At 37.6% G+C, this 25,340-nt stretch overlaps 2 protein-coding genes across 2 annotated transcripts; both read right to left on the bottom strand.

Moving 5' to 3' along the window:
* Positions 1-513: 513 nt before the first annotated feature.
* LOC122663356 (5'-3' exonuclease) lies at positions 514-6,389 on the bottom strand. The gene is made up of 5 exons (XM_043859033.1): positions 6,027-6,389; positions 4,889-5,047; positions 2,438-2,672; positions 1,190-1,412; positions 514-1,082 (listed from the first exon to the last, which is right to left on the bottom strand). Exons 1-5 carry the CDS (start codon positions 6,387-6,389, stop codon positions 941-943), a joined length of 1,122 nt encoding a protein of 373 aa, XP_043714968.1. The 3' UTR covers positions 514-940.
* Positions 6,390-10,348: 3,959 nt separating this feature from the next.
* LOC122661960 (DNA-binding protein SMUBP-2) lies at positions 10,349-24,796 on the bottom strand. Its single transcript, XM_043857482.1, has 15 exons — positions 24,648-24,796; positions 24,186-24,290; positions 24,004-24,072; positions 23,464-23,553; positions 23,229-23,312; positions 22,506-22,670; positions 19,630-19,817; positions 15,147-15,219; positions 14,540-14,593; positions 13,228-13,485; positions 11,879-12,085; positions 11,628-11,731; positions 11,292-11,436; positions 10,747-10,881; positions 10,349-10,643 (listed from the first exon to the last, which is right to left on the bottom strand). Exons 1-15 carry the CDS (start codon positions 24,735-24,737, stop codon positions 10,467-10,469), a joined length of 1,944 nt encoding a protein of 647 aa, XP_043713417.1. The 5' UTR covers positions 24,738-24,796; the 3' UTR covers positions 10,349-10,466.
* Between the last annotated feature and the right edge of the window lie 544 nt (positions 24,797-25,340).

Here is a 25,340-nt window from a genome sequence, read left to right as displayed (position 1 = left end):
TCTGGAGCCCTACATGTACTCTCTTTTAGGTCATGCATAGCAAGATGTGCATTTCAATTTCATGTGGAAGAAAAACTCCTGCTTAATCAGGTCTACGTACAGTACCAGTCACTTTGTCTAGAGTCAATCAAATCTCGATATGCACACTAGAACACTCTCTTTCTGCATATTTTCAGTCAACTCTCCGGCGTCCCATGTAGTCCACGTCTCCCTGATATCAAATTAAGTACTCAGTTTGAGAAATTATCTTCAGAGCGAAACAAATGAAATGAAGAGGGAGAAAACCACATCAAACAAAGAAAGATGTTACTTACAGTTGATCCAATAAAAAGGAGAACTGGACTATTTCCACCTGAGGTATAAGTTTCTGTGAGCGCTGAATGTTGAAGCAACTATGCTTCCAGTTTTTGGTTGAAATATCTCTGTAAAGCTCCTCCATTCAAGGCAAATGGTTTCAATCTGAAACATAAAAAAATTATGTCCCTTCAAAGGAAATGGAACTATCATTATTTAAAAAAGAAAAGGGTAAAAAAAGGACAAGTAATGTGGAAAGTATATATGCAGATAACATGGGATTGTGAATCCATGCAAAACAGTCTGCACTACAGATCAGGGTCCTTGCTAACTAGTTTCTTTTCTCCTCCAATGTGTATACCAAGGCCTGAATATGACCGAGTATCTTAAGAAATTCTTCTATTAATTTCTCGCATTTCTGATACTCTTGTTTACTTCACTACTTTCCAAAGCAGGTTTGGCTTGGTGTATGTTAGTGTGCATGCTCACAAGCCTACCAAGGGAACCTCAAATACTCCCATATGAAATAATCAAGATAGATGGCATACTGCATGCTCCACTCTAGCAATGATGGCTAATCAGAAAATATGAATGACACCAAACCCCTTCTATTTAATGCACCTTCACAGAACTTACAAGTTGGAGCTTAACGTAAAAAATATGAGGCCTTTTGCTCGTTGAGATTTTCGTCTCCCCCCAACAATTCAAAAAATTTGGACAGGACAACTGCATCATTGCAAGTATCTCTCACAGATAACCATTCCTCCTGAAGACAAACATCCACATCCCTGTACAATAGATCAAACCACAAACTCAAATACTAAACATAATCAAATGAAAGAGTGCCTACAAGAGAGAAAGAATTGCCGCATTGACATCACAAAAAACACCATACCTTCTTAGGCTAAGAACTTTATAATTCCTCCTCAGGTAATCAGCATGCTTGGTAAGAGCATCTTGTGCGTACTGTTTCCCCACTGTTCTAACTGCAGCTGCATTTAGCAAATTTTCTAATGAACCATGCTTCTTTAAGAGCTTCAAGGCTGTCTTGCGACCAAAACCCGGAGCAATATGTTGAAGTCCAGGAACACCATCAACTTCGTCACCAACAATGCATCCTACAAGATTACACCTTTTGTCAAAATAACCATTAGAACCAACTTACCTTTAAGGCAGTGGTTAAGTGCTGTCAAAAGAAGCTAGGCCAAAGGAACAGGAATACAGAAGAAAATACAACAAGATACAACTAGATATGAGGGTGTGAATACAAACTGAAACCGTTTGTACTGAAATCGAATTGAACAGATTAAACCAGAACCGACAAATCGTTTATTAATTAGTACAGTTTTGATTGTAAGAAGTGAAACTGATTATTAAACGGTTTAGTATTGGTTTTTAGAAGTAAAATCGGTTAAACCATTGTTTTGAACCGATTAAAACTTATTAGAACCGGTATGCTATTGAACTGATTATGCATACTAAATCGATAAAAAAAAAATGGTTACTCCTGCCATTTGATATACACTCCCTAACGTTTTATAGTTAATATAAACCATGTAAATTACTTTAAATTGTTTTTATTTCTTAAGTCACAATTTGAGCCTAGATGACATGGTTTAAACCCAGTAGCATCGGATTTCTTTATTGGGCTTAAAAAATAGGTTCGTTTCCAATTGGGTCCAAAACTGTTAAAATTGAATCGACAACAAAATTGAAACCATTTAACGGGGACAATTTGGGATATATTCAATTTTGATTTCTACCCCTTCACACTTTGAACTGAACCCCGATTAACAGAAACTGAACTGATTAACACCCTTACCTAGATATATCTTATGCATACCTTGTATGATGATTGTTACTGAAAAAATAAATTTGTTAATCTTGAAAATTATAGGCAAAAGGTCTGGAAAATGAAGGCTCAAGCAGCCAGAAGAGCCTACAATGTCCAGAGGATGCACTGAAGAATGAATTTGAGATTTTCAATGATATAAGATTGTAAATTATTCCTTATCTTATTTAATTCCCTGCATATCAAATTACCAATATTGGAACTCTTTTATCTAAGGCATAATTGATTTTACTTTATAGCAAGAAAACTTAAGTCATTAAAAAGAACTGTAGAAAGCTACAGTATACTTACGAAGACTCAGATCAGAGCTTGGATCACAATTATATTGAGCCATATAGTGCTTTAATGTGTAAAAGGACCACCGGCCAAACTCTGGCATGGGCATTACAATTTGCACATCTTCAGATATCAACTGCTTGAAATCTTTATCAGGTGATCCAATAACAACTCGGAATCCTTTTCCCAGAACTTGTTCTACTAACGTAGCTACTACATCATCTGCTTCATGGCCTTTGATTTTAATGACCTGCTTAATATAAAGCCTCAGTGAAGAACTGGTGAAAAATAACAAAATACTACAACTTGCAGCTTTCAGGAACTACAACATACCATCATTCTCTACCTTAAAAACTTTATGAAATAGTAAGGAATAAAATGGAGAGCATCAACAGTTTGTTCTTCCCAATGATGGAAAGTTTAAGGTTTAAATCAAGATAAATGAAGCAATGGTTTTCAATCATTCCCTCCAGACCAAGCTGTCGCTGGCTAAACAAGGGCAAATCTGTTTTTTTGTTGTCAACTTCATTTCGTGGATTTTCATTTTCTAGAATCAATTTAACTCTCACCTTCTTTTACTATTGAGTTTTGCTCCACATTAGTATTTCTACCAGTTTTCTTTCTTTCTTCACTTATTTGTGCTCTTAATATGTGAGAGATGTACGTTAGAAAATGAAAAAATTAAGATGTTATACTGATAGCTTTCATTTGGAGGGTCAAAAAAATATTACGACAGCACATAGAAATAACTTTATCAGTCAAATGTTAGGTTCATTAAATCATTGCTTTTCCTTTACCATCTTATCATCAAGAGGTGCTTTATCCTATGAAAACTCTGAGTCTATAGATGCTTTGATCAATGGGGTGAGGCCCATCATATATGACTGAAATTGTCGTTATTGGACCAACAACTATTGTTCAACTTAAATTTTGATGTCTTACATAATTACAAAAATGTCAGCTTGAGTTCAGACTCAAGCCTACAATTGGGTAGGTCAATCAGGTTGAGCCTGAATCAATATTAATGTCTATAGTCCAAGCCGCAATCCCTACTCAAGGAATGCTTCATTTCAGAATTCCATGAGCATGCACCCAATGTTTCCTATGAAAGGAAAGTGTGAGCCAGTCAGGCTAGTAGCACAATTACCACTGAACTCCTTAATAGTGTGAAGAATCTCCTTGCCAATGGCCTTTCCAAGGAATACCAAGATTTTGGAAAGATACAATTAGAGGAAGTCTGACAGTTACCTAAATCACTAGATAAGGTGCAAATTGTAGAGGGTTTCAAGAATATATTATTCTTGAACTACATGCATAGGTCTTCTGAAGAGATGCCCCCTTCTCTTCCTTTCTATTGATAGAAGCTATATTTTAAATTAAAACTTCACTTTCCTTGAAACTCATTAATTTTTGGATCTAAGGGTTCCAAGCTCCATGTGGAAGACAGATCGAACATTGCTACAAACAATAAGGATCTCATCAAGGATCAAACATCGATAAAATTAAGGACACCTAGCACATGTTAAAATCTGAATTGGAATGAATAGGGTGAATTCCTTTCACTATTAAGAAATGGTTCATTATGATTACGAGCCAGATCAAGAACATGTAATCATCGTCACCTTTGAGTTTTATAAACCACAAAAAAGGGCGTACCCAGTGCACGAGGCTCCCACCACTGCAGGGTCTGGGGAGGGTCATAATGTACGAAGCCTTACCCCCCGCTTCGTGGGGAGGCTGTTTCCTGACTTGAAACCACAACCACTAGATCACAATGGAGCAACCTTACCGTTTCGCCAAGGTCTGCCCCATTGAGATTCCCAAACCACCAAGATCAAAAATATGTCATGCCTTGGGGGGATCATTAAGGTCTTCCTAATTACTTGTATAAAAATATCCATATTACAGAAAAATGAAGCAAATATTTTTCATATAAATTGCAACTAATTATCATGCCCTTTTTATTTTCCTTTTATAAATTTTGCTTCTATTGACAAAAGTAGAAAGTCATTGTAGGAAATCTGCCTAGCATCTGTCCATAACAGGTTACAGAATAAAATTCATTCTGTTGTTTTCCCGGCTTTATCATAAACATCAGCGAAAATTATTCTACAACTTTCTTTTAATAATGTCAAAATGGTTGACAAGATTAGGGGCTCTCATGATTAATTGACCTTACATACTCTTCCCCTCCTTTCTTTGTGGCTACTATATTAATGATAATAGCCATAAGACCACATAACTATTCAGAAGTTGGTATTTCATGAGATAAAAAAGAAAAGCAGTTAGATAAGTAAGGTGGATAAACAAAGCTTTTATCAATAAAATTTATGCATCATAAGAAAAGAAAAAGTTATAAAGTAATCTTGAAACATCACAATTCACTTTTCATTCAGTTACCGAAATGAACTTCTTAATATGTTTCTACATCAAAGTTAGTTCAGGCAACAGGAAACATTCACTCACTGGCACATTGCACTTCTGAAGAACATCTGTAATGATATGACGTGAACTTCCAACATGATTTCTTGAAAACCATTGTGAAGCTGAGAATTTTCTCCTATGTACCTTGTATGAAGGTAACAACTGTCTTCTGTATTCATTCCCTCTTTCCCCATCAAGAACCTGAAAACAAGAATTCCCGTAGAAAGAAAGCAAATAAGCATTGCAATCATTTTTCAGCAAAACTAAGGCCTCAAACCAATTCCAGATATCTGAAGCCAGAATTATTTATGGAGTATTGATTTTTAAGATAAAAGGAGCAATAGTTTTGAGGATCATCCACAAAATGGATGACAATAAAGCAACATTACAAGCTGCTTTGATAATTTATCAATGTTATGGAAATAATAAAACGAAGGTATCACGAAATATAGTAAACAGACTACTTCTTAAGAACTAGAATTATTGTAGGAGTCTCGGAAGTGTACAAGTTCTATTTCCTCTACCATCAAGCAGCATATGCTAAACATGAGGTTTTAGGTGGCACCAATATATGTCGTCCAAAGACATCCTGCTGCAACTAGGTGACTAGGTCAAAGGACCTGGACCATAAATGTGGCACACAACCAATTGATCACCGCACAAAAAACATAAAGTGTATGGAGGAACTCTAGCTATCACCATAGTCTATATCAACAGTCAAAGATAGTAACTGGGGATTGTAATGAATAATGAATATTTTGTCGAGATGTAAAGAATACAGAGCTCACACGAAGGAGCACCTTAAACTGAAAAACTAACACCCCCACTTTGGCAAAGCAATCAAAATAATGGAGCATACATCACAAACACCAATCTAAGCATCCTGGGTGCACTAAATGCAGGAAAAGATTAAGAAGGGAAAAAATTGTAGTAGTGGGGGTGGTTGTACTAGCTTGGATACGCCAATTTCAGTGTATATATTCAGGGACAGAGTTCCAAGGCTGACATTAGTGATCGGATGCAAAGTCTCAAAACTGAGTGACCACTAGCTTGAGCCCAATTACGGGCATTTCGACGAATAACTTGCAAGCAAGCAAGCAATTATAGTTAAACTGCACATAGTGACAAAGAACTAGTATTTTAATTGAGAAAGATTCATGGCCAGGAAGTTGGGGCTTACAGCTATGACTGGGTCACGGTTGGTGACTTCGGAGAAGAAGAGAGAGATCCAATAACCGAAGGAGCGTAAGCTGGGTTTGCTTCCTGTATAACAGAGAGGGTTCACATCCAAGAAGAACACCCTCTCCTTCCTCTCACTGTTGTTGCTCTTACGGAACAATAATTGCTCACCACCTGTTTGTTTCTGGGACAATAATGAACCAGAAATATTAACAGAAGCAGAACCCTTGTTTTTCCCCGTTTGGGTTATTGTTATCTTTGATGATAATGAAGTTCTCCGGAAACCCCAATATGACCATGACCCAGAAACAAAAGAAGCAGAGAAAGAGGGCCTATGATGAACAGCAGCACCTACTTCTACCATTTCAAGGGCTACTCTACCTTCAAGTGTCCAGTTCCCAGCACGACGTGATGTTTTGTTGCAGACTTGCAATGATGAGAGTAGAACGAGGGTCCATTGTTATGCACATAGACCCTAAGTAATAACCATCAATTTGGAATCTTTGATGGATTTATCAAGTTAAACGGCAAATTATTGGCACTAACAATACTCTGTTTCAGAGTGATTGCTCCGTTTGAGCACGAAAACACCGGCAAATATGAGGAAAAGGCAAGGCTGAAATCGGTGTCACAATGCATACATAGAAATAGGTCATCCTTAGTTCTGCTTCTTAGGTCGTCTGATTCTTTCATCAGTCAATTCGTTAACTGATGGGGTTAAAAAAAAAAATTTGTTAACTGAAGTTCTTAAGCCTTTTTTTTTAGGGTAAATTACATATGCCTCCCCTGTACTTTGTCCTAATTACACATTCCTCCCCTTGATTTTCCCACCTTACATACGATTCCCCTATAGTTTTCAAAAAATTACTAATTCCTCCCCTGTCGTTAGCATCCGTCTGTTATGTGCTGACATGGCATAATTAGATTTTTTATAATGCCCAAACTAACCCTTGGTCATTGTGAGATGACCCATTTACCCTTTTGATAAAAACCAAAATAAGAAGGAAAAATTTGCCCTTTCTCCTCTCCCAACTTCATCTTCAACCTCCGAACCTTGTAATCGCCAACGATACCCCTACCAATGCCTGAGTATTTATGCTCACAAGGACCATTGTGTCATTCGATTGTTTCGGTTCTAAAACAGATTCCTTCCCAAACCGGTTTCTTTTTCTTTCTTTTACAATTATTAGAAGCCCTTCTCCATTCTTGTATTATAGGATTCAGCTTTCTAGTTTTAAGTTTCGTGGTAGCCAGCCCCCATTCTTGTATTTGTGGCTTGTTAACGCAGGAGAGAGAGAGAGAGAGAGAGAGAGAGAGAGAGAGAGAGAGAGAGAGAGAGAATGGAGTTACTTCTTCTTCTTCTGCTATCGAAACCCATTCCCACCTTCAGCCTCAATTTCACCAACTTCTCTTCATTCCATACGGTTCTCTCATAAGGTATGCTCTCTTTGTGTGTGATTTCGACACCTTGAAAAAGCCTGGATTTATGAATTACCAAAAAAAGGAAACAAAATTCCATTGAAAAGAGTGATAAAAAAACTACCAATTATGTTGGTGGAAGTGAATCTTTGGTGCTATTTTGGGTGAGAAGGGAATCAAACAAATGAAAATGCCTGTTAGAATTCAAGAAGGAAAGACATAAAAGCACTGCCGAAATAAGAAGCGAAAAAGAAAATAATCGATCTTTCATCTTATCTCATCTATTGACAGATAAAAATTCAAAAGTCGATAAACAAATAAAACAAAAAGAAAATTTAAATACGTAATCTCTCGCATCGCATTGAATTCGTCTTCTCCTTCAATCTCTCTCTTTCTCTCTAGTCTCTCCTTCCCGAAATTGATTGCCCTCTGGTCGAGAAACCAAAGGGCTCCTTCCGCCTCTCGTTTCTTCTTCTTTCTTATTTTTCTCCTGCAATTATGGAGAAGATGGTTTAGATGAAAGACATAAATATAAAACGGGCGTAAACCGAGAGGTTCACAGTGTTTTTTCTTATGTGAGCAGGACGAGGTTGCAACTGGTTCGGTTTCTAATGTTTTAGTCCTACCGCAGCAACCTTTGGTGAACTTTTACCAATCGGTATCCCTTCTTTCTCCTCTAATCTCTTCTTATTTGTTTGTGGTGGAGGCGGCGGCAAGCAGTGGTGGCGGTGATGGAGGCAAATGGCAAGGCTGCTGGTGGCGTGGTGGTGGTGGTGCTGCAATGGAGTAGGAAAGATATGAGTGTTTTAGGTTGAAGATGATGAGAAAGGTAGAATTGAAAAAGCAGTTTTAATTTGTTATTTTGTGATTCCTACGTGATAGAACAAGAGATGCTCCAGCGTGTTCAAGCAGAGTAATCGAAGATTGAAATCAACACCTTCTCGTGCTCTTCACGCGGTAATGGAAGCTATGATGATGAACCCATCTCATTGCTCAGTCTTTGCAAGTGCGTGAATTTAAAGTTTTAGGGAATAAGAGTTCGAGGAGGAGGAGGCGGCAAAGAAGTGGTGGCGGTGGAGAAGGAGGCATGCGTGGTGGTGGTGGTGGTGGTGCGGCGGTGGAGGAGGAAAGAAATGAGTGTTTTAAGGTTGAAGATGATGAAAAGGGTGTCATTGTAATTCAACTTGTGTTGTTTTAGAACAAGGGTAATATTGTCTTTTCAAATCATTAACTTACAAAAACTAACACCGTCAGCCATAAGGGGTCAAAATGTAAGGTGGAAAAATCAAGGGGTGGAACGTGTAATTAGGGCAAAGTACAGGGGAGGCATATGTAATTTACCCTTTTTTTTATGAATTAAGAGCTTGTATAATAGGGGAGGAGGAGGAGGAGGGGGGGGAATTAGGGGATGGGGGTAGGCCCCAAGACGGTTTGAACTCATGACCTCTTATTTGAGAAGTTGGTCTATTGCCATGAAATTCTTAAGCTTGTTTCGATAAGTTCTAAAATGGGTCATGGGCCCATGGCTATTCCGTTTATTAGGTTCTTCAAAGCTAACCTTTCTGGTATTTTGTGAAATTTTAAGCTTCCCAAGTCGAGCTAAGGTGAGAAGATGAATGTTTATGAAGTACGTGAAAAAAATAAAAAATTTATCAGCTTTCTATAGAAACTCAAGTTTCTCAGTTTTGCTCTTCTGGAAGTTGTGGTAGTGGTTAAACTTGATTGGATGAACCAGAGCGTGAGAATGACTTGAAAAGATTATTGAGGCCCTTTGACCTTGAAGAGCTTAGGAGGTCACTCGATTTGATAAAACCAGCGCGGCTCTGTAAGTTACAAGAGCTCCCTCTTGATTTACCCACTTCCATGGCAATATTTGATTGGGGGAGGAACCCAGAAGGGATATTCACATACTTTTGATGAATTTTATGTTCTAATTGAAAAGCTTGGAGCTGCTGAGGAGTTCAAGGCCACATCGAAAGAATATTGCTGCAGATGAAAGATGAAGGGTTGTTTTTTAAAGAATCCCTTTTTATTGTGATTATGAAATGGTATGGGAGAGCTGGTTTGCCTGGGCAAGCAACTCTCGTCTGTGAAATTACTTTCAAACTTCTTTATCGTATTGCAAGTCAGAAGTTGATTTTTGGGGGGTTTTTGTGTTAGGGTTTGGAGTGGTCATGAAAGCCTTCTGTTCAGTGAATGAGATGGATTATTATGCCTGCTCACTACTAAGGGAGACGATGAAGCATGAGTGTGTAACCAATTCAGTAATGTATAAGACTCTAATACATGCTCTCACCAAGGATGACAGGGTGACTGAGGCATTCCAGCTCCTCGAAGAAATTTTTTCTGATGGGAGTTATGCTTTCATTTCTTTATTGAGATTTGAAATCAAGTGAAGAACCAATCAATGGTGCTCAATCCCAATTTCAAATTGATGCAACCCTAACAATTTCATTTTCTTGACCAAAAATCTATTTGTTGACTATTTCATGAAATCAATCTAAAATTGAAATCGTAATCAAAATCATGTCAAATTAGCCCTAAGAGTCCCTATGCCATGAAAGAAAATATGGTATATGATGCAAATTGAACGAAAAAGTGACGATCAGTGTTTTGGCTGGAATACAATTTCCAGCTCTGCAGTCGTAGAACACTCGCGAATCAATGACACAAGACAGCAAGCTGCACCAATGATTCATTCCCCACAAAATAAATATAATTACATCGCTGCTGTGAGCAGTTAATTAGGCCAACCTTCCTTTTTTGACCTAAGTCAAAGGAGAAAGAATTACAGGAAGAATTTGTAGACAACAATGAGGGCAGTGTTCATTATTGTTCCTGTTAAAAGGTTTGATCATCTTTTCTAGGTGAACTGGCAGTGTTCCACAGGCTCATCTGGGAATCCATCAGGACAAAAACACCCAATATCCACCAATGCGAACATCTGCTTTACAAGCAAGGGGCCTCCATCATCGGAGGTTGGAAGGTGAGTTCTGTGCTGTGGTTATGGTCTAATACTGGCTCATTCATTCCCATACTCTGATGCACTCAAATACTCACCATGCTCCTCAAAATACTCAATCAATCGCTTCAAGAATCCATCACTGCTCACAGTCTCTGTGTCGCAGACGAGACAACACTGTCTCCTTGCACGTGTCACAGCCACATTCATTCGTCTACGGTCACTAAGAAATCCCACCTGAAACATCAAGTAGAAACCAAGATGCACACACTTACACTGTTAGAAAACAATTTTGATGCTGACCAATTCACCTGACATAAATACCTCAATATCAGGGTACCTCTTTCTTTGAGTTTGACCGGACCATGGAAATAATAATGGCTTCTTTTTCCCGACCTTGGAAGCCATCAACTGTAGAGATTTCCACCTCTTTTAGTTTGTCATCTTTGCTTCTCAGAATCCTTAGCAAGACAACCTACAAGACCATGTTGCATCATCCAACAACAGTGAATTTACTTTGAGAATTATATGGTTCAAGGAAATACTATTACTTAGAAAGGGAAAATGAAAATCTGTATGCTGTCCGTCACAAAATGAGCCATGGGTTCATTTTAGACACAATATTCGAGAATAAAGCCTGATTGGAGAAAAAAGATCCATGTAGCCGACCCCATTTAGTTGGGAAAAGGCTGAGTTGAGTTCAGTTGAGTATTTGAGAATGGCATATGGTAAGATTCTTATTGATCAAATGGCCATACTTTGAAAGTTCTTCTCCAATTGTTCTACAGATGTTCCAAACTGTAAACTTTCTTCCATTTTCCTTTTACAAAAGTGGTCATATAGATTAGAGGCGCTGCTTAAGATGAACAAAGGGATTTGTAAAACCTGAGCAGCATAAGGGGTGATTATTCCAATATCAGATGGCTGGACCCCACTCTGAACAAGCCTTTTTGCATGGGCTATAGCAACCTCAGCCTCACCCTCATTCATTGTGCTGTCTTCCTCATCTTTTTTTTCTTCCATGTCACAACTGAAACAGACCACATTAACATAGAATAGTTCACAACCAAGTGTTATTTGTGGTAATGAAGGTATATATCTGAGAACTACAAAGCTACTAAGGAATCAACACAAACATATAATAAAAGCACCATAAGATACAAACATTGTTATAATATTAAAAAAAATAAAAATAAAATAAAATAAGAAAGGGCTACAGACCCAGTTGTGTCTACAAGAATAAGGGTTGGTTCTGTTGAAGATGTCCTCTTTACATCATCAAGATCATACAGCATATGTGCTGCAACACTTGGATGGGCTTCAACCTACAAGGAACACAGAACTATACAGTTTCAGTGCCACTAGAATAATGGAAAAGCAACTTCTAGACTCTCCCAAATGAATTGATTTCTCTTAAAATACTATGCATGGTATCTACTGATGAGTCAACGCAGGAGAAATGTTATTTACACCTTACTATCATATAGCTCTTTGGATGACCAGCTCATTATATGCTCATGCATGCGGTACTGGACGGTGAGCATAGATATGACTTCATCTCCATACAGGCCTGCAAGGCGTTCAAAAAGGGTCCTGCCTAGGCCTTTCTTCTCTGCTTCAACACTCTGTACAGTTGGGGGAAGCTGAAGATGGTCCCCTGCCAGTATACATCTTGATCCCTGGAATGCACCCATAGAATTTTATGAGACGCATAATGTGTACGCATACATTTTTTTTTTTTGGATAAGTAGGTCCCAAGGAGAGTTGAACTCATGAACTCTTAATTATGAGGTGTTAGTATTCGTCAACTGAGCTACCCCCTTGGGTTTGTGTAAGCATACACTTCTTTTGACATCACCTCATATTTTTGCCAGTCTAAATAGACATGTCCAACTGAACCTTTGAGGTGTTGGCATGTAAATGCCAGGAGAGACCTTTTCTTCTTCTTTCCCCATTTTCTAATAAATAATGATAACTATTTATTATTTGTTAGGAGTCCCAGCCCTATGGGAACATTTTTTAAGTCTACCATAAAACTGAGGACACTCTTGCTAGATAATATCCCGGAAAGATCAAACCAAACTTTGACCTCTTTCCCAAGCCAGCATCAACCTAATGAAAAACAGAGAAAAAACAAAAAATCTGCCATCCAAATAGACTTAAAAAGGCAGAAAAATTGAAGCCAGACGTTGAGTAGAATGTCCTTCGAATAAGCAACTCTTCACGGAGGAAAAAAGAAAAGCAAAGAAAGACATGACTGCTAATAAAAGTCGAGAGACCAAGAAATATTGATATGTTAGGTTGTTCTAAATTAACCCCATGATTCTATTACATTAATTTAATATAAAACCCGACATAACTGGATTTGAGAAACTGGAGTATTCTAGTTAGGAGTATAAAAACATACATGAATTCGAAATAAAAGGTACAACCGTACAAGGCCCCAAAATTAGATTCCACAAAACGCAGCTCTAAACTTAAAAAAGTAAAAAATAGAATTAAGACCTCCATTCTTTTCTTCTTCATCATCATCTTCTGATAGGAACAACCACCGGCTTCTTCTCGAGAAACTAGTAAACATATTTGAGATTTCTTTACAGTTTCACTGTTTCAAGTTCAAAAAGTATCATTTTCTTCACTAGCCTTAGCAGTGACCCTATTGCAGGTTCCACATGATTCTGGGAAGCCCTTTCATTTCTTTAATTCACATCTAATATAACTCTTGTGAAATAAGTCCTTGGCACATATTTATGCTTAAAAAATGTATCCTCAGCAAAGAAATCCAGCATGCTATTTCTAGTATTTATGTCTAAAAAAGTACCTTCAGCAAAGCAATCCAGCAAGCTATCTCTAGTGCCTGGGCAGCTTCATCAATAATAACCAAATCAAATGAGGTATTTTCAAGCTTCTGAGAGGATGCACCAGTTAAAGTTGTCAATACCACATCTGCATTTTTTATTACATCTGTCACCGCTAGCTGCTGCCTTTTCCTCTCTTCCTTGGAAAGAGTTCTAAGCTCCTTCCTAATGTCCCTCTTTGCATTTTTATCTTTGGCTTTCAACAGCTTCCCATTCAGAGCCTGATAAAAATAATGCATCAGAAACATCTAAATGCAAGCTCCAAAATGAGACAGTTTCCAATGTAGTAGACTTATAGCCGCAGAATAGAAGATTTTACAAATAACTATTGATGACTGATATGCAGTAATTGATGGTGTATACTATAGCCCAATATAATAATAGTCTCCCAACTATATTCTACATTCTCATGTATAAAACAATAATATGATCTGCAAATTTTATTGTGTGTTACATTTGACTGTTAGTTAACATATGGAAAAATAGCTAAAGTAAGGGTTGCACACCCCTCATGTATGCATGTATACTCAAGACCCTAGTTGTCAAGGCAACTAAGAGACCCAAGGCGGTGGAGGGGTGCCTAGGCGCCCTAGGCATGCATTACATGTAGAATAGCGATGATATAAGTATGCTTATATGCTACACTAACAATCAACATAGAAGGCCATATCAATGCAATATGATAAAACTATGCTAGTAATGATCTAATATGAGAAATAAACTTATAATAAACAAAGCATAGGATATAATAAGGGTGTCAAAACCTAAACCGGTCCGGTCCAACCCACTAGAGCCCAATCCAAACTGAACCGAGGCCTTATCAGTTCGGCTTCAGTTTACAGGTTAGAGCACAATTCGATTTCGGCTCGGGGGCTAAATCGACGGGCCACCGATTGGCCAGCCCGATAGGACCGAACCGAATACTAAAACCAACCCCAAACCTTAAAACCTCTAATCCCTACCCACAAACAGCCTATACCCGAGTTTCAAACCGGACCAAACCGAACCTGAGTCCAACCCGAACTGAAACCGAAAAGTCCTTATTGGTTCGATTTCAGTTTCCTTGAAACCCACACCGAAACCGGAAAAAACGAACCGCCCCGCCCAATTGACACCCTTAGGATATAATATAAGCATATTCATAAAAAAGAGAGGTTGGAATTAGAATCAATTTTATATAATATAGAAATTTAATAAAAAAGAATACCATACAATTCTCTTTGATAGAGATTAAGTCAAGTATAGAAGTTTCAAAAATCTTCTCCAAATCAGTACCTTCATTTCCTTGCGAATATCATTTGCTAGTGAACTGTTATCCCCTCGTAAAACCTAAAGAATCAAACTGAATAAATAAGTACAGGAAAGCAAAGAGATGCACAATAAAATGTGGTTTTGAACAAACAGTATTAGTTTTTAACAGTCAGACAAGTGACATCCAAAACAAAACCTTACAAATAGAAAACACAAAGACATAGCTTTATCTAAATTTGCAGAATCAGTAACAAATAATGCAAGAACGAAATCAACCAATCTGGGAGCAGAAACTTTTCCAGAATTATCTAGAAAATAAGAATAGGTATCTTAAACTTGATCAACAATTTTACTAGAGGGATAAATAGATAAGGTACATTCTGACATCTAGAGGAATAGAAACTGTGAATTAGTCCTAGAAGAATGAGAGTGTAAAGAAGATTATCCGCAGATAAACATATATATGAAACACATGCACATCTCCCACCTCTCCCCCCCTCTTAAAAAAAAAAAAAAAGAGGAAAAACAAACTGTCCACCCGAAAGAAAAACATAAATAACTAAATAAATAAAGATACAAACATATTAGTAACCGCCTTCAATGTGGGGGCAAAAGAAATACACCATCATACCTGTGCATCAAGTGCACTCTCCAACACTTGAGGTAGTAAGCGAGCAGGATGCCCCAATCTGACCAACTTTACTCTAATAAGATGAGAGAGCCAAAGATTTGTCATACAACCCAGCTTAAAGCTTAAATAACACCAAAAAGCTTAACTGAATACAAGAGTTTCAAAGAGATAACATGTAAACTTAGAAGATTCACCATTGGATCAAGTCGATCTGCAAGGCATTTAAGAATACCAAAAAGGTAAAAGCAAAGTCAGAGTTAAGTCAGATACTACATGATTTTGGTACTTCGCGCTAATTTTTTAGGTGATTAGTTTTCCTATTTATTGAAAATTCCAAAGATTGTTAATATATTCAAGTCACTGTCCAGCATTGGAGAAAGTTCTATGTACCATGTAAGTTGTGGCCAAAGTAGGAGAGGGGCGGTAGAGTGTGGTCATTTAGAAATTACCTATTTTGAGACTAAAAAGCCATTGTTGAAGATTTCCCTTCCAATCTTCTGCTAGACTGCCCATAGATTCTAGAGACCAAAATACTGGTTTAGACATAAGAAGCCATGTCGGTTGTATTATCAATCTCTTGGTCACGTCTTTTTCTCTTCTCTTATTAATTGTGGACACATAGAATCTGCCGAAGATGGAATCAGAGCCGAGAATTTCTACTAATGCTTTGTGACTTCAATGATTCTACTATAGCTAGGATAGATGCCAAGAAAGTGATTTACATGGAAACTCCACTTCTCACAAAATTGAGAACTTACAGGGGTCTGTACTATTTGTATAAGGTAGAAACACCTGTTTTTCAGGATTGCGGAGTATATTAGGACTTTTATACAACAAAGTTGAAACCAAAGAAAAATTACCGACTTGGACTGACCAGTCACTTTCAATGAAAACTGAGAGGATGAAGTTCCAAAATCAAGTCATCCGTGTTGCAAAAAATACCCAAGAACGATTTGGTGAGATAAACATTGAAAACTTTCAAACTCAGTTCGATCCTTAGACTCCATAAAGGCACTTCATTTTGTATCCTTTTGGAAACATTCTCCCTATAACCAACAAGGGGAAGTCTTAGCCTCTTAGGTCTGGGGTTACTAGACCTGTAAATAGGTGTAGAGCTCAAAAATATGCCATGTGAAATGAATTTAGAGGATCAGGACCTATACAAAGGAGGAGCCCACCTTAAAAATTATAAATATAAAAGATCGACGTAACCAGATGATTTTCAACCATCTGATCTACATGATGCTCTTCAGACCTTTTTGAAAGTTGAAGTTTCTAGACCATCCAAATAAATGCAGAAGCATGTGCTGTATTGATCCATCCATACTATACTAAATTTTGTTTCATCAGATCTCTTAAACCAGACCCACCTAACACTAGTAACAATACTCCAACCATCAAACATTTGGCAATTTATAGGCACCCACGACCTGAAACTTTCTGTGTCTTGTTGTGTTGGAGAAGGTGTGAACTATGGATAATTTCTAAAGAAGGGGGATAAGATTAAGAACATGCGTAGGTTGTATAGGGAAACAGACGAAGATGGGAACTATTTGTTTATAGCATAGTTATCAAGGCGTCGCCATGGCGTCCAGGCGGAAATATGGGAGCAAGGTGGTGGGGCGCCTTATGGTATGTAAGAAAGGCGACCGGCTTGGTCACCAAGGCGTCTCCTAGGCGACCAAGGCGACGCCTTAGGACGCCTTGTGACCAAGGCGGTCGTTTTTGTTGTTAAATTTATTTTATGTATTTACTTTTTTATTCTATTTCCTAACTTATTATTGGAAAGTGTATATGGAGTATCTACACTGAGATACATTGGATCAATACTATAAAAACCCCATTTATTTATTTTTATTGTTTTATTCTATTTACTAACTTTTCATTGGCTGGTGTACGTATTATCTACACTGATATACATGTTATCAAGGGTATAATAGACTTTTTCTTCTTCTCTTTCAACTAAAGTCCAAAACTGAAACCCTTCACTTTTTATCTTCGTTATTTGGTTTTGGGAGAAAAAACCTGCGGTGAAGGAACAACTCCAAGTCTCCAAGAGTCCAAGTCTCCATCGAATCCGGCATTGGTCTTCTCCTGCCAGCCGCTTTGAGTCCGACGAAGCTTCCTCCAGCTACCACGTCTCCAGCAAGGTAAGTAACCTTCTATTCTTCTTCTTCTTCTCTTCTATTTTTCTTATTCTGTTGTTGCGCCTCCATGTCCCATTGTCCCCTCGATTTTTTGTTTTTTTTTCCCTCCAGCCTCCACCCCCACCGGCGATTCGTACCTTAGGGCCTACTGCCTAGGCGTACTGATAATCGGTTTTTTTTCTCTTTCTTCTCATCCTCCTTCTTCTTTACAATTTTTTTTCTTCCTTCTCCTTCCCCGTGACGCACTATGTTCTTTTCTTTCTTTTCTTTTTTATTTTTCCATCCTCATTTCTTTTGCCTATAATAAATTGAATGATATATCCTCATCCTGAGACAATGTGGACCTGTGAATACATATCATAGACGTCATTTTGTTATTTTGTCGAAATCATGATATGATAGTGTGGCTTCTCCACCCCCATTGGCAATTCTTATGCTGTTGTTCCTACCTTAGGGCCTACTGCCTAGGCACTCATTTTGGCATCATAGAGATAAGTATAATAATTTAGCAATCCTTTATTCTTTATATTTAATAATTTATAATGTTGTTCCATATTTATATGCTATATTTCTATGATAATATCATGAACTTAGTTTGTTAATTTGTTTTTTTGATAAATATCTTGCATTGGTTTGACTCATTAATATTTATTTAGCAACCAGAATTATATAATTTTTAATATGCTATTTGTGCCAAATAAAATGGTTATATAAAAAAAAGAATACTAGAACGCCTTGTGGCCGCCCTATCGCCAAGGCGCTTAGGAAGGCCCTCAAACGCCGTGGTCGCCTTGCCGCCTTGATAACTACGGTTTATAGCCGATTTTACTTCATGGAGGTATGGGGTGTCTCTTTTGATTGCAAGGACTTGCTGAATATTCGCTAACTCGCTTTTTTTTTTTTTGGTAATGGCGGGTGGGAGGGCAGCCACGTAGAGGGAAGGGTTGCCTTATAGTAGATTATGGTTCCTTTTTCTATCTGCTGGGGCATTTGGAGGGGAGAAATGGGCGCATTTTTTAAGACAAGTAGGAGCCTGCCAGTTGAGTAGCAAGAAATGCTATGAGACTGGTATCAAGCTGGTGTTTACTCTAGATTTTAGGAGAGCAAATAAAGGACCATAGCCAGCTTCAATCCCCACTTTTGAAGGGTCCCAGGAGGGTTCGATTCAAAATGTTCCAAAGCTTTGGCAATTTTGTACAAAGAGGTCACTTTCAAGACTTGAACCCATGTCTTGATGTTGGAAGCCTAAGCTTTTCCTAAAGGAGCAAATACATACAAATATGATGATTGAGATAATTTTGTAAATGGGTTGGGTGATTTTTTGGTTAGCTTTTTTCGGTATGTAAAGGAGAGGGGAATCTTTTATAGAGGGCCCCTTGCAGGCTGATCTTATTTGAACAGCATCTTGAGAGTAAAAGTTGCCATTTTGCAAGTTATTAATACAAGTACTCTTACCTTTGTCAAAAAAAAAAAGGGGGGGGGGTTGCTTTCTTGTGATTATTCTGTGGATCCAATTTTGTCAGTGTTGCAACAAAGCAATCGAATAAGCATCTAATGAGGTACTAATGGAAGAATAATAAGGCATCAAATTTCAACTTTTTTGCATCAATAGACACAACAAAAGAACTTTATTGTATACCCTTTTGGGAGTACTTTCCTATTTGTACAGATCTGAATATGATCAATACAGTTCTTTCGCTATCAGTTGAAAATCTAAAGATATTTAGGCTCTGTTTGGATCCTTAAGAATCCAAACTGCAAGAAGAGTAATGATTTACATTGGATCAGCTGTGCTCAATCAGGCATCACCTGTATGTTACATAGTACATACTTGATCCTATTCCCATGATCAATGGGAACCCTAAACTCCCCTTAAAATAGTGGGATACAAACTGTAAAGAAGCACAAGAATCTGTTTATGATTATTGATCTAATCTGATAGCCCAGCTTAAATTTTAGCTGAAATTGTTATGAAAAATCCAAAATGATGTGAGTTAGTATTTTCTCAACCCAAACAAAGATCACTTTCTTGTGATTATGCTAATGCATTATGAGGGCGCTCTCTGTAAAACTTTCTATAAAGCAATATCGTGGAAGAAATCCTGAAAACTCCAAGGATTCATCTAGGCCCTTCACATGGCAAACTAGGGCCATGGCAGAACTACTGCCATACGAAGTAAACACAATAAAAACACAAACTGTAAATGAGGTCAACTGAGTACAAGAAAATATTAGTCAATTACATATATAATTTCACAGAAAATGTTTGGGGCACTAAAGGATATAGCTTCAAGGCTCAGGTAATAAGCTTTTGTCACATTATGAGATCATGGTACCTGTGACGCACAAGTCGCTCAACAATGTTGTCAACAGCAATATTGGAAGCAGCACAGGCAAGAATCTTTGATCCACGTTTCACTTCTTGCAAGATAATTTCCACCACTGTTGTAGTCTTCCCAGTTCCTGGAGGCCCATGCAGCAGAAATGCATCCTTGGATGAGAGTGCCTTTGAAATGGCATCTTTCTGAAAGAATAAAAATAATACTAACTGTAAGCAACGAGACAAAGGAAACACCAACTATGAAACATAAGTCTTAGCATAAACTTATCAAAGTGCAGGTTCCTAAACTAAGCCAAGATAGTTGTAGAATTTTTTTTTGCAAAAATAGACCTTCAAGCATGACTTAAATGTTCAGCTTCTTCAAATATCTATATTTTGCTTAAAATTTCATCAAAGAATAGTTGAAACATGATCAGATTTCAACCATACAGTATATGGTGGAAAGATATAAGGAAAATGTGGACTAAACACTTATTTATATTTTCTATCAAGTTATTGTCTTGACTGGTATTTCACGTTTTTCTAATAAGAATCATATACTATAAAGGATAGAGTCGGAGAAGGCTTACAAGATATAAGTCTTTTGGCCTATTTTTAATGTTTCATATTAAGGGAAGTGTGTCCTGTGGGGAGCGTGACCCCTGCACATGCACAGGGGCCAATGGGAGCACACACGCTGGAGCATCAACATGGGCAGCATTTCTGCCTTTCATGGGGGTGGGGGTGGTCATTTCGCCCTCTTCTGTGTCTGGGCGCAGGCACCACGCTCCTCCACAGAGTTCTTTTCCCTTCACAGTATTGCTAAATATTTCTATCATCTCCTTCAATAAATCAAAACTAGAAAATTTTTGAAGACCAGAAAAATACCCTATGCCACCATACGGTAGATTAAAAAAAGCATAAATTAAAAATTTTCATATTTTTTCACCATATTCTAGTATTTTTCATTTTCTTAATATTTTCTATAGGAAAAAGAACACCGCCTAGCAGTGTGGCTTCCACACCCAGACTGATGCAGATTTATCACCAAACTGGGCTTGTTTGCTTAAGAATAAGTCTAGGGTTGAGTTGTATACATGTTGGGCCTTTGATCCCATGGGTTTTCAATGTAATAGGACACTTTTATTGGCCTAAAATATGGGTAATAAGGTTGCATACGGGATTAGCTAGTTTGTTTCTTTACTTAGTTTATTTTTAAGTTGTTTTGGGTTAGTTCAATTGAACCAGTTCTATGTGGTTCAACTTAAGTTACAAGTAATTGTTATTAAGAGTTTTAGTTGGGCTGGATTAGGATTCTATAAGTCCAACCATGTTTTGAGTCTATTTCCTTTAGTATTTCAGTTTCATAATCAGTTTAGATTACCTTATAAGTTAAGGATTGGGTAAGGCCTTTCCTTTTTAGTGTAGGAGTTTATTTTCGAGTCTTCTATATAAGTTTGTAAGGGGCCCAGCATTGTACACGAATTTTGATTAATGAAAAGCTTTTTGCTGCTCTTCTCTTCTTCTTCAATGAAGATTTGTCTTGTGTTCAATCAAGATTGAAGGAATCGGTGTTTGTTCCGATTGACACCTTGCAGTGGGAACCCCGAGTGGATCATTTGAAGGAATCGGTGTTCGATCCGATTGACACCTTGCGGTGGGAAGCCCGGGTGGTCTGTTTTGGTTCGCTTTGCATCTCCATTATTGTTCGTTCTACAGTCGAGCAATCTGATCTCAAGGCTTATTCATCATCAAAGTAAGTTCAAATCTCCAAACCCTAGATTCCCCTTTTCCCCCTTTCTTTTCCAAGTTCGACATTCATCCTAGCCATGAGAATCCTCCCATATTTAGATCGAGTACTCCCCCATTGGAGAACTCGGTCCAAATATTGGCTGGTTCTGACCAGTCAAACCCTAAAACCCCTCTTTTTCCTTCTCTTAAACCCTAACCCTAAAATAACCTAATTCCTTCTAAAATCTTGCTGCCTATTTTATTTATGACCTACTGGTTTGCTGATTTCAGTCCATTACATCACTGAAGTTACTGAATTAGAGACCTATCATTAACCTAACTTCAAACCCTAAATCCCATAAAACCCTAACCCTAATTTAGCCACTTTTTACACTGCTTTAACCCTAAATCTGATTCACCTTTTGGTAAAAGATTCTGGTTTGGCTCCTAGTTTGACTTATCAAACCCTAACCCTAATTTAGCCATTCCCTGTTGATGCTCCAACACACACTGTGATTGGGCCCTGCATGCTGCCAGGCAGAGAACCCTCTCCCATTTTCTACATAATAATAGGAATTACAGCAAAAAAATCTGAACACAACTGATATTCTATAGGCAATGTACTATTGATGATTACGGACCTATAGTTATTATTCATTTACAGAGTGAACCGTATCTTCCAAATATGTGCTCTAGCATATGCCACTACTCACAAGGTATTGATCTACTTAAATCATTATAGATCTTTCCTTTTTGCTAATGTTGTGGAATTACTGTTCTTAATTATGTATCGGTGCTTCTTCTATCATTTCCAGGGTTTCATTAAAATTTCCATCATTTTCATAATATCATTTTTATTATGCTTCAATACTTCCTAACATGCTAAAATATTTCCTTTTCTACAAGGGACAAAATAATGAACAAAACAGAGGTCATTACCTGTTTCTTAAAAGTTTTACAGCATGCTTAAAGACATAATATTGAATCTCAGTTTCACTAATATGAATTAAAGCATGGTTTTGATAAGTCAAATACTAAGTAATTTGTCCAAACAAGAAACACAATTTTTTGGTAGAAAAACAAGAAACAGAAAGGATTCAATTCAAAAACTTCTGAATAGAATAAATAATTTACTGAGTATGGATATCAAGGTCTCAACACCTGAGAATGATCAAGATTGGAGTTGAATAGAGAGAATGAGACAGACTTCTTTGACACAGAAGGTGGCTTCTCTCCAAATAATACAGGAATTAGATCAGATGCAGGTCCCTTCTGAATGCCTTTGCTCAGTTGTATTAAGGCATCCTTCATCCTACGATATGTTACCTACAAAATTGATCGAATACCATTCTTTGGTAAGAAATGAATCACGAAAACCACCATCCCCCCCCCCCCCCGCCCAAAAAAAATAAAATTAATTGACATGTGAATTGTGAAGTAATTAGATATTGTCTTCATAGTTATCAAGGAGGCAAGGCGACCAAGGAGCCTCGACGCCTTGATAACTGTGATTATCTTCCTCATATAAGTTTGACCAACATTGTAAAAATCGTCACCTAGGCGACGCCTTGATAACTATGATTGTATTCCTCATATAAGTTTGAGCAACATTATAAAAATCAAATAACATGTTCCAATGACAATTGCCTACTTTAAGACAGCAAATTGAACATCACCAATTTAATTTCAAAAGGCAACGCTGTTTTCAAGTTCCACCAGATGAACTTTTTAACTAAGAGAATACTACCATGTCATATACACTTATGTTTTACTATCAATCGGATAAACAAAAAAACAAAAATAAGCTTCTAGTCCTGATTTATCTAATAACATGGTCGTGAGTGTTAGAAATTAAAGGGTAAAAAAAATAAAAAAGCAACAAACCTCATTTGCAACTTTCTCAAGACGTAGAGGACTGTTTAAACCCTCTTCTGGAATATCATCAAAAGCAACAGTGATAGACGAGTCCTGTTCAAAAGGGAAAACAGGTTAACAAGTGAATGAGAAACAAAGGAAAAGATGTTCTTCTACCATTCAAAAACAACATTGCAAACTAATCCAACACAGAAAAGAAAAAACAAGTGTATTTGTAGTTCAATCTGTTTAGAAGCAAACATACCTTTAGACGATAAACCACACCTTGTCCAAGGGAAGGAGACCCTAAATCAGACTTGTTTGGTCTTAGAATAACTACATCATGAGTTCCAAACTGCAAAAATGAAAAATCCCAAGATATTCAGAAGCTAATAAAAAAATTAACAACCTAAGCATTCATTTCTTTTCTTGGCTTATGAAATCTAATTTGTAGAAAGTTGTTGATTCAATCATATTAGATTCAGCTACATTTTGTAGAGAGAATATGAGGCAGGACATATTAGGTATGGGTTCTTCTAGCAGCAACAGAGAAAATGAAAGTAAAAGAAATTAAAAGAAATTTCTAAAGTGCAAGTCAACTATCTAAGAGCAAAATCTTAGAAAAGCAGTTCCGAACATACATCAATCTGGAACCTTAGAATTGTGGCTAAATTGTTCTAGTTCAGCATGGACTAATCAAAGTCAACAAAGGATATCTCAAAAGTAAGTAGCAAATGTTGGACTACAGGTGCAAGAAAATTGTAATGGATCAGTTAATAATAGCCGCCATAGGGAAGTAATTAACCTTGTGAGCAGGAAGAACATCTCCCTTATTAGATTGAAACTCCAGAAGAGTCTTCCCCATTAACCCTGTCTGATATCAGAAGCAAAGCAAGAACCAAAGAACAAAAATATTATTTTATTTTGATAGTTGTAAAAAAAAAATCCCCAGACATGAAGCTAGCTAAAAAATCATATAGAGCCAACCTGAACGTCCACACACTTCAGATTAAGAATGGCGGAGCCCTTCTTTTGAGCAGCATCCAGACTTCTCGATGAGCCTGAACTGACAGAAGCAGATATCTCGGCTTCCTAGAAACCATGAATGAACATTGGAATTAAGCCTCATTTGTTCCAATTACTAAATTAACCAAAACGTCCAGAAAAGCAAAATATTTATTTTCAACCCTGCTTCATGATTAATTCGACAAAACTAAAACAAGCAAAAATCTCAGTGTGTATGAAATAATTTTCACTCCATCTCTTCGTTCTCTCTCAATGGATATAAATGAACGTCTATCATGCAGAGAAACCGCAGAAATAAATTCTACAACTATTTCGATACCAACACAAAACAAAAAGAAATGCTGAGAAAATTGAGCAATTGGACGGAGGATTAAGCCATCACGCAGCGATGGACAGACTGTATGTGAGAGAGAGAGAAATGACCTTTTCCATATCGATTAAAGGAGCCATGATTGATACAAATTGTTGCAAAGAAATAGCAGAATATTTCTTGGTAGTCTTCTCCCTCTCCATGGCTGCTGCTCGGCGAGAGAGAGAAAAGGTTTCGAGTGTGGGTTAGTGGCGAAGAGCAATTCAATCAATTTTCGATGAACTCATAAAAGGAAAAAGGTGCTCTGAGCCTTTGGCGAAGGGTACGCCGGTCGCTGGGAGAAGTAAGAATCCTCTCCCTTTTAATAAATCCATTGGTTTTTTTTCCCCTCTCAACAGGGTTCTCTAGCAAGCCGAACAGAAGAGGAATAATTATCACCTCCAATCCGCGGCCACCTTCAATTCCTATAATAGGGGGTAGGATGGTTATTTCCGCTCTCATGTGAGGAATTGGAGGGGGCAGAGAATTAGAAGGGATATCAAGGATCCGGCTCCTCTTTAGGGAGCTCAGCGCCCAGGGAGTACCTTGGGGGCATCCAAGAGTTGGGTTGTGCCGCATACATCTCGATGCACACCTAGGGATGTGTGCATTATAGCCTAATGGTTGGATGCCTCCTGGCATGCTGGGCTCCCTGGAGAGGAGCTCAATCCCACTCTTTACCAAAAAAAAAAAAGTGCATAGAAAAGCACACATATGAGTATATTTTTGGTAAGACTAGGAAAATAGATTAATGTGTATTACACATA

This window comes from Telopea speciosissima, chromosome 5 (genome assembly GCF_018873765.1).
Source record: "Telopea speciosissima isolate NSW1024214 ecotype Mountain lineage chromosome 5, Tspe_v1, whole genome shotgun sequence".
In the NCBI taxonomy this organism is placed as follows: domain Eukaryota; kingdom Viridiplantae; phylum Streptophyta; class Magnoliopsida; order Proteales; family Proteaceae; genus Telopea; species Telopea speciosissima.
The sequence above is the reverse complement of the archived record's forward strand: the minus strand, read 5'-3'. Positions and strand labels throughout refer to the sequence as shown.